Source organism: Buceros rhinoceros, unplaced genomic scaffold (assembly GCF_000710305.1).
Source record: "Buceros rhinoceros silvestris isolate BGI_N320 unplaced genomic scaffold, ASM71030v1 scaffold14676, whole genome shotgun sequence".
Lineage (NCBI taxonomy): Eukaryota > Metazoa > Chordata > Aves > Bucerotiformes > Bucerotidae > Buceros > Buceros rhinoceros.
This window is the reverse complement of record NW_010415881.1, coordinates 20962-31021: the sequence shown is the minus strand read 5'-3', so window position 1 is coordinate 31021 and position 10060 is coordinate 20962. Positions and strand designations below refer to the sequence as shown.

Sequence of the window (10060 nt, the reverse complement as noted above, 5' to 3'; positions counted from 1 at the left end):
AAACGATATAAAAAGGCACTGTTATCTATTGTGTAATCAGGACCTTCGGGTTCTTTTTCCTTCATACTGATGACTGTGGGGGTGGGAGAAACACTGTTACTCAAATGATCAAACTCATACAAAAGTATTTACAGAAAGGCAGAAAAAATCCCCCTGCTCTTGTTCCAAAAGAGAAACATTTGCCCAGTTGGAGAGTGCAGCCTGCCTCCCTACCCTCTCGCTCAAACCGTGCCAGAGCGGCGACCTTGAACAGGGAAAGCAAATAGTGACGTGGTGGGAGAAGCTGTCAGAGTCCTTCTAACAATGGGAAAGTGTCTCTTTTGTTTCTGTTTTATTGCTTTAAACTCTCCTAAAATCAGGGGAGCTAGAAAATAAAAAGAAACCCTAAAATCCACACAACAACCCCAAACCATCTGAGTTCTCCTGGCTGCAAGAAGGTGGGGCAGCTGGTCAGGACAAAACAGGGAAGACCAAGAGGTAGGGCTGGCCAGAGGTTGCTTTCTAGAGAAGGGGGGAACAGATGGGGAGAGTAACGCTTCAAACTACCAGACATTTGTGCTGCTTTTCTAAATCTTCCCCTGGGAGCCTGACAGCAGCGTGTGTCAGTAGAAGGAAAACCAGGGCACACAAACCCACCAGCCAAAGCATCTGACAGCAGCCGTGGGACGTCCCCAGGACGCTTACACGTGAGCGCTCTTCGCATGGGTAGGGGAGCTGGATCCCGAGGCGTAGTAGAAGCGGTTTTCACCAAACGTCTGGGCATCTCCTGAGCAGCAGACAATGACGCAGCCGCCGAAGAGGCAAAGGGCAGAGCCGATCCAGCCGGTGTACAGGGAGTAGCCGAAGCTCATAATAGTGGTCTCACGGTGGGCACAGACGGGAAACCAGATCGTCGCAACAACGCCACACATGGCTGGGGAGAGATGGAAAGAAAAGTAATTCCAGCACGTGACCTCACCACAGGGGCACCAAAAGGGAGGGAAGGCTCTGCAGGATAGGGGACGGAGGGGAAGCCCTTCCCTCCACCCTTGCAGTCCTATGGTGGGACCCAGGAGCATCAGCATCAGGTCCTGGTCCAAGAGGTCTCTGAGCAGGAAGCAGTGTGGGAGCCTCGCTGGGAGAGAGATCAAGGGAGGACGGCCATCTCTCTCAGGCGCCAACAAGCAAAAAGAAAAAACAACTGCTGCTTGACAGAACCTGATCTGTTCATTACAAGGGGAATGGATTTGTTCCCTGGAAACATTGTTAAGGAGGAGGTATAAAAGTCATCCCTGAAAGTGATGGTCTGGAGAGCTGCAGAATTAGGAATAGGTCAGATAGACCACGAAGGATGCATCAGTGAGACACTACAATCAGTGTTCCAGAGTCAACTGTTCTAAATCACTATTTCTGCACGAACTCACGTGCTACATCCTCAGCCACATCAATCAGCATCACTGCAGTCGCTCTATGGAACGGTCACATAAACATGAGCGAAATATCCCTCAGCAAGACAGAGTGAGGTTTACAAAATACAAACAAATAGGCAGAGACAAAATAAGCAGCAGTACAGCATTGCTGGCTTTGGTTGGGTTTGGGATTTGGTTTTGTTTTGTTCGTTTTTTGTTTGAGGTTTTGGGGGTTTTTTTGATGGAGCAGGCAATGTCTCAGAACTCTGGAATGCAGATTACACTTCGCTACGGAAAATTTCTCTATACGAAATGATGGGGACAATCCCAGCAAGGCTCTCCAGGAATCTAATGAATTGGACAGAATGGGGACCTGAAGGTTCTGCAGAATCATAGAATGACAGAACAGTTTGGGTTGGAAGGGACCTTTAAGGGTCTTTCAAGCCACCCCACTGCACTGAGCAGGGACATCTTCAACTAGGTCAGGTTGCTCAGAGCCCCAACCAACCTGACCTTGAAGGGAAAACGCTGTTCTACCTACAGCAGGCCAAACTTTAAATTTTGCTTGCAATTCCATAGCTGTTTGTGTTTTTTCCCACGAAAAGCAGGAAGGCTCTGGCGGTGGTGCTGGGAGGACTGGTAGGCAGGTGACGTGTGAAGAAGATCCCCTCAGGACAGCAAAGCAGTTCCAGAATCAGCACTTTGCAGGCAGCCAGGCTGGGAACCACGGTGTTTCGGTGTGCAGCACACAGGCACAGCTTGCTCCAAGAAGGGAGAAAACATGTAGCCTGCATTCTCCTTATGCTACACAAGGTCACACTCACTACCCTCCCTAAGGGTCCTACCTCCATCCTGCAAAGTCCCCACATGCACTGAGGGCAACAGGAGTTGATGGCGTTAATCACCTCACAGGAACAGGTCCTAAAACAATACTCCTTTATGGCCTGTACATCTGAGAAGAATTAATCTGTCAATATTTACTTGCCTCCGGAACAAGCTGTGCAGGACTCCATCCTTGTGGCTATCAGAGAATCAGAGCAAAACAATAACAGGGCCGTGGCAGCCTTACAGATTTCCACCGACAGCGTTAAAAGGTATCTGGAGGCAGTGTCAAAAAGTTAAGGTTGCAAAAGGAAGAAAAAAGGGGGTGAGATTAAAAATAAAATTGTTTAGTTAAAGCAGAGAACAAACCATAGCTCCTGGCCAGTACCGCAGAAAACCCATCCCCAATAGCTGCAGTTATTGTGAGAGAAAATATTTTCTTGTGGAAAAGAGAAGAACATTGGAAGGATGCTGATAAAGCCAGGAATAATTCTGGGCCTCCTCAAAGCAAGGACCCCGCAGCTTTGGAAGGAATTCTTTGCGAAGGCAGGGAGGGGAGGACAGCATTTCTCCTGTGTGGGGATCGGTCCTGCAAACAGCTCATGAGCTTCCAAAGCTTTACAACACAAACATATCAGCTGGGAATCCACAAAGCATTCTAATGGGCTCCAGAAAAAAAGCTGCTTTATTGTCCAAAAAGACACAATCATCTTTTCTTCTTCTGTCAGCAGTAAATATATATATATATTTATGTCCATAGACTGTAAGAGCCTTATCTGCCCAGACCCTCCCCCACAACTGAAGAAAACACTTGTACTGGGGTGAGAAGAGCTCTCGGGGACACTGACACAATGGCATCTCTTGTGCATGGGGCTCAACTACATGTAAAACCACCTTATTTTAATGCTGACATACTAGAAAGCTGTGAAGCACAAGCCAAGGACTTTGCATGGCTCAGTTTGACCTCTCTGTCTTCGGAGGCCACCAGCTGCCGTCAGCCACCGGCGACCCCGTTGCTCAGCAAGAGGAACGCCCTGAGACAGGACTGGATCTCATCGCTCTGCATAGATTAGACTGGGTTGTAAATCCTCCGAGAGGATGGGAAAAGGACAGCCTGCAATTGCAGTATTTCTCAAATTCTGGTCTCGCTGTATCACAGAGAAAGGCTGGGAAAAGCTGATTTCCCATGAAACCCACAGGGATGGGGAAAGGCTCTTTAGGGCAAGTTTCAGATATAAAATAGCTGCCTATGAGGAGGAACTCTTTGAACTGAAATTATTACTTCTCTTTCGTACTGATGCCAAAAGACCCTTTGCAGACAAGAAGCACAAGAGGTGCTCAGGGAGGTGGGGGAGATGGAGCAGAATCACTGGCTCAAGGGACAGTGAGTGCCTGCCAAATTCCTTAACAGTAAGTTAAAAGTTTTCTGCAGAAGAAAGAATACTTTTCTTTCCCAGCTAAATTTAACTGTTCTGAGTTGCTGACTCAAAGTCACACAGATTTCTCTTTCAAAGCATCTGGGTGAAGTAATAAATACCCATGATCTTTTTTTTTCTATGTTCTATATGTTTTCTATGTTCTACCTCGCTCTATGGTTTTACAAGTAAATCCCAAGCAGTGTCCAAAAAACTTATTAATACCCATTATTTAGGTTACACTAGCTAATAAGGTCATTTTTGCAGCAGTAATTCCCAATAACTAACACATTTTTCACTTGTGTTGTCTCTAGCCCCTCGCTTGCGTACCAGCACGGGGTCCCCCAGATTCGTATCAACATCACGGGATGGGCCAGGGTTTTTCCATCAACACCAGTGTATGAAATGTTTTCATACTGGCTCAGAGCACACCTCTGCTGACAGTTGTTTTCGGCGATAAATCAGTTCTCTCGGACAGATAGGATCGAGCAAAGACATAAATACATCAGCAGGCAGGACAGGAGGGTGTGCACACAGGTTGCACTCTGCAGTCTGCTATCATGAGCCGACAGAGAAATCAATGGAATATCTCAGCCCACTGGTTTCCTGGCAAGTTTTCAACGTTTTGTTTTGGTTTTTTTTTCCTCCACGCTGTGTTTGAACCCCTGTTTTCCTTTCTAATACATTTCAGTGACCAAACTGCCAGCCCTTTCCTGAGCAACAAGTGAAGTCTGCCGTGGGGCCAGCTCCCCTGCTCACACCTCTACTCACTATTTCTGCTCTGTTAGTGAGTGTTGGGGGGTTGTTTTCTCCTAAGCAGAGCTCTAGGAGTTGGTCTCTTCTTAGAGGTAAAGCTGGAGCCTGTGCGGTTGAGAAGACCACAAAGGAGAGTTGAGTGGCCAGAGGGTCAATAAGAACAGTCCAAGGCATATTACTTGTAGAATATAATGAATTTTAAGTCAGCATTATGACTTTCAAGGCTTGATTCATGCTTCCTAAATGCTCTGGGGTGGGACTACCTCATTTTTCAAGTAACAGATCATTAATCATCTTAAATAAGGTCAAAGTCCCAAGCTCTGCACATTACTCTTCTTCAAAAGAGACTGTCTCACTGATCAGCCTGGAAAAATCTGGGGATTGTAAACATAAATGTGGGTTGGTTTTATGTTTTTTTTAAAAAAACAAACCTTAGGAGCAAATGGAGCTTATTTACTCATTTGTGATCTGACAAAAAGAGCATTATTGTAATTGTGACTAAAACATTGTAACTGTGACTAAAACATTGTGACCAGGCTGCTGTTCCCAGTCCAGACCGTTCAGGACATCACTGACATGAGCGAACCACTTCGCCCGCAGATGCTTCATCACTCACAGGGCTAAAAATCAGTCAGAAGCCCAAATCCAGCCAAAAGAGCGTTCGTCTGCTAATGCCTCTGTAAATACACATTTCCTTTGTTCACGGGGTCTACTTAGTGGGAAAACTGTTCTGAAGCAGAGAGAAGCCTGGCTTTTGGAGCACCACAACTCCTCTTCTATCTCTTCCCCTCCCTGGTGTCACACCGCAGCAAGACCAGGATGGGCGAGGGACATAAGAGACCAAACCCAGGGGCAATGCTGCAGGGTAGGGGATTTCATTTATTCTAATGCAGCATTACCCAACACTGTTGCTGCTGGTCCTGTGATCCTGTTGTCCTCCAGCAAAGCAGATTTAAGGGCAATATTCTCGTCTCCACGTCCACAGCCTTGCATCAGGGCTGGTCTACGGCTTCCCTTGACTGGAACCCAAACTCACATTTGTTTGCCACAAAGTGCAGCTTTACCGGGCCTCCCCCATCCTGGGAAGGGGAAAACTGGCAGAGCAGAATCCTCCAGCACTAAAACTTCGTTCGTGGGCAGCAAAAAAAAAACCAAACTTCTTTTTCTTTCGTTTTTCAAGCCCAAATACATGACTCAAAGAGTTGAGACAGGATGAAGACCATGTTCCAACAGCTCTCTACCCTGGCTGTTCAGGAGCAGGGTGCCCTAAGCAAGCTCTGTAAAGCTGATTTTAGGACTTCGAGCTGTGGGAACCCCACAGTCTCTGAAAGGGCCCCTTGGTCTCAGATTTTGGACATACTGACTTGTACTAACTGATTCTCACCAAGGCACTGGAGGAGCGACTGCTTGTGAGGAAGGAGCATCCAGAGGACAGCTCCTCCAAGCGTGTGGCTATATCCAGAGCCCACTTGAGAAAAAATGAGGAGAAGTAGAAGAAAGAAGACAGGCATGATGTCAGCGCTGGCTGCCAGCGACCAGCAGAGCCACACAAAGAGGCCACTTTCCCTCACCCCTCCTCCTCTGCCGCACGGACGGGTAAAAACAAGGCACTGCAGCCTGTTGCTGAGATGACGAGGCTTCAGGAACATGCAGGTGTTGCACTGGGGACAATGAGCTCCACAGTCTGCGCTGCTCAAAACAATCTCCTTTGTGGGCACTGAGGATGGGAAGAAATTCCCAGGGGAACTTGTAGGCCAAGGGCAAAGCTGGCCAGAGGGGGCTGGGAGGCAGCGGGGACATGCCAGCCTTCTTCCCAGGTCCATGCCTCCTCCTTGCTGCCTCCCCTGCTGTCCCCACACAACCAGCACTCCCTCAGCCGTGGGCTTCCCCTCCCACACACCTCAGCTTACTTTGACCTGGCTGCACCTGTGATGCCCAGGGAAAATTTGGAGGGTATCTGTTCCCTGTGAGCAGCTCGGGGGTTCAGACCCTTTTCCAAAACTAGTATCGCTTCCACGGTGAACCACCATAACCAGCTCCCAAGGCAGCTGCCCTCCTGCAGACACAGGCAGTGGCCGTGCCCAAGGACTCCACAAGACACTGCACAGAAGGTTCTGCAGCCCTTCTTCTTCGCCCTGCTTCACTCCTGGCTTTATACTCCCACACCTGTTCGCACCTTTTGTTCATCCCACAGACTGCAGTGATTCTGGAGAGATTCAGGGTCAGCCTGACCTGGACAACCATGCTTCCAGGTGAACGTGCTCAACCAGCTTGCACCACACCATCCTGAACTGGAGGAAGACCTCCGGCTCTCCACACGTGGCAGCACCTTACCCAGGAGGATGATGAGGATCCCTCCCAGCTGTGACCGCCGGTACTTGGCAGCTCCAGGCTCGTGGCCCATCCGGATGCAGGGCAGGACCGTTATCAGCAAGAAGATAGCAGGAAGACCCAGGACGGAGGCAGCGATCATCAGTGCTCGACATGCTTGGACATACCCTGTTGGCAAGGCATGGAAAGAGGATTTTGATTATCGGCACAAGAGAAGGAGACCTTTGGACAAAGGTCCTGTTTGATGGGCTCCCAGCGCTTGCACGGACTATAGGAGACAGGTTCAATCCTTCCTGTAAGCATTGACTCTTCACCAGGCACAAGACTGTGGGACTGTAGCACAGCGGATGGTGCATGAACACGGGATGTGCAGGCTCAAAATTTTCCAAAAAACAAGTAGCACTGCCTGGAAAACACGAGCTCTTCCCAGCGAGACACTGAGAAATCATAGAGCTGGAAAATATGGGGAGGGAAAGTAGGAGAAACAGCTAGGAAGGGGGTTTCCTGTATCTTTTCATAGAGGGAGCTTTGAGTAAACAACAAGAATTTAAAGAGCAGCTCACTGTGAGCAACAGAGGACCACAACACCACAGAAGAGGGGCCTCAAGCAAGTCCTGCTGACATAGAGGTAAGACACAGGAAGGAGGATTTTACCATTTCTGGAAATGCAGGTTCCGTGTATATGGAACATTTGCTTGAATTTTTCTCAAGAGGAAACATCACAAAAAGAGTTGCCTGAGGAGTTCAGGGCAAAAAACCGAGAGCCTAAACAAAGGAGATGGCAGTACCCAGCATGTTTTCTGTGCAATCAATCCCCATCAAACACTCATTTTAAAGACTTGACTTGGGTAACTAAAGATTCTAAATTCATTTCAGCTGTTGGGCACCCCAGGATAAATCCCCCTTTCATGGAAAGCTGTGGGTGACAAATAGGTTATGAGAAGGATCTTATTTCGTGATTGTTTTCTGCTGGAGAAGTGTTGCTTTCCACTGCTAAAGACCTATCTACCTATTTATTAAACTTATTCAATCACATTTCTTCAGGGCAAGCCTTTTCTCTGTCTTCTGTGCTGGATCATATTGAACAGAAGTAACAATGAGGAGGGTAAAGCTACTAAAATCAAAGGAGACACACACAGAAAAAGGGAGAATAGGAGCTAGCCCGAGAGATTCGATATTGCTGAGCACTATGTGACATAGACTGTAACAGAGAGAAAGCCAGAACAATCTTTCTAACCTGTTGTCAGTTGTTTTCACAACAGTTTAAACAAATAAATAAGGAAACATGAAAGGAAACTACAAGAAATGGTTATTTCTATGCTGTCAGCTTCGCAAGAGCCATTTCTGACATGCTGGAGGAGATGCAGCCTGACACAGAGCAGAATACAGAGTTCCCAGCGACTGAAACAGGTAAAGTCCTTAACTAAACTTCCAGGGACAAGAGCACATAAGGCTTTGGCAGGTTAATTAGCTCAAAAACTGTATTAATACTGATGAAACACCCTGCTTAATTTTTGCTTTGTAGTAAGCTAGATGAAAATTACTCTATAATCAGAAAATACCAAGATAAGTTAAATATGGTTACATCTGTTTGCTGTGTGAAGTTCCATCTTGCCTTAGAACGAGTCAGAAGCACAAGACCATCGAGATTAATGATCCTCCAGAAGACTAAAAGCCATAGCTGCATTAAAAATAGATGCTGAAAGATTCATTATACTCAAAATCATTTTAAGGAATAGAACCTTAACACTTGTACTAGTTTGTCATCCCCTCAAGGCACACCTCAAACTGCTCTGTAGTATCTCACAGTACTCGATACACTGCGTGAGTTCTGCAATACGAACGAGATTCAAGACGTGAAAGGAACAGCCAGCGTTTAAGGCACAATGATTAAACATTACCTGGACTTTAATAGCCAGCTAACACAGGATACCTGGGTACGATTGAAACCAAGTGTAATTCAATGAGGATCCTGTGAGGAGCTGCCGTTCACACTCTTCAGCATGGACCATTCCTGCACTGATGAAGCTGATGGGCTTCATCAATCTCTCCTGAGCAGGACCTGCGCTGCTCAGAGCAAGGCTTCACTCCTCACCTCCAGCTGGGAAGGATGGGGCACACGTACCTGGCAGGATGAGGATGTCCACGAGGGGTTTGCAGTGATAGAGACCTGTCGCCATGACGCAGTCTGCCCACAGCCCCTTGGATCCCAGCTCATCCATTTTCCTGCAGGTGGTAATGGTGTAGCCGCAAGTCACCACCCAGTCGTTGGTGGCTGTTGCCACAACCACCCCGATCCACCCAATAAAGCTGCAGACAAATCCAGCCAGGTGCAGGCAGGTGGCCACCATGTCGATCCCTTGGTGGGGCAAGCTGGACAGGAGAGCACCCGCAGGGGTTCAGCAAAGCTCCTGGCTGCTGGGACCTACTGCGGGCTGCGAGCAGGAGGGACGAGGTTTGGAAGGACGAGGTCTCTGCTCAGGCAACTGCTGCAGGCACTCTATCGGCTGTCTCTGCCCAGCTTCCCTCCCTGGGAGGGGTTAGAGCTGCCTCCAGCCCCATAACACATGGGAGGAGCAAGCAGGAAGCCCAACTTCTGCCAGTTCATCCAGAGAGTCGGAGGGGAAGGAGGGTGTGGAGAGGAGGAGACACGGAATTACACCCACCCAGCTCAGAAAACAAACCAGACTGCTTCATTCAAGCACAAACAGCCCAACTGCTCAAAATTCTGCATCAAGAGGGAACAACTAAGGCAGTGTTCTCAAGCTGAAGACAAATGGTCACATGGGTTCCTCTTCATGGAAAGACAGGGCAAGAAATGTGGTGGGCAGCGTTAAGAGGTGGAACTGATCACCCCATCAAAGCCATCAGCACAGCTGCAGTCAAAGGACAAAACCAGTCTCAGGTCTTTCCTGATGTTTTCAGTAACTGCAAAAACAAGAGACCCATCAGCGCGTTCTCTGCTTGTCCCCGGGTTTGTTGAAGTATTAACTACCACTCCCAGAGTCTTGCACGTGTGGTTAACAGCTCCTTATTTCCACTCTTTAATGCTAAAATTAAAACAAGCAGCTTTTTACGCAGACTCATTGCAGGTGTAAATTTTAGTCGAGTTGCTGGAACAAGGATCGGCCCGCTTAGACACGTCGAAAGAGGAGAAACTTCTCAGCCCGTTCTGCATCAGGAGGAAAGGGCAGGCAGGGTGTTTTCCTAACTGCACACTGAATTTTCACAAACACGGAAATATGTTATCGGGTGCCAACACATCCCTAGAGGAATCTCCTCCTTGTGCGGCTGATTTTGCCGAGGGAAGGGTTGGATCCAGGCAGATAAAATGTAGCTGGAGAGACC

General features: G+C 48.0%; 1 protein-coding gene across 1 annotated transcript; it reads right to left on the bottom strand.

The window, feature by feature from the left end:
* Nucleotides 1-537: 537 nt before the first annotated feature.
* On the bottom strand, nucleotides 538-9134 carry CLDN11 (claudin 11). Its single transcript, XM_010137584.1, has 3 exons — nucleotides 8838-9134; nucleotides 6716-6880; nucleotides 538-913 (listed from the first exon to the last, which is right to left on the bottom strand). The coding sequence occupies exons 1-3, from the start codon at nucleotides 9061-9063 to the stop codon at nucleotides 681-683; spliced, it is 624 nt and encodes a 207-aa protein (XP_010135886.1). The 5' UTR covers nucleotides 9064-9134; the 3' UTR covers nucleotides 538-680.
* Between the last annotated feature and the right edge of the window lie 926 nt (nucleotides 9135-10060).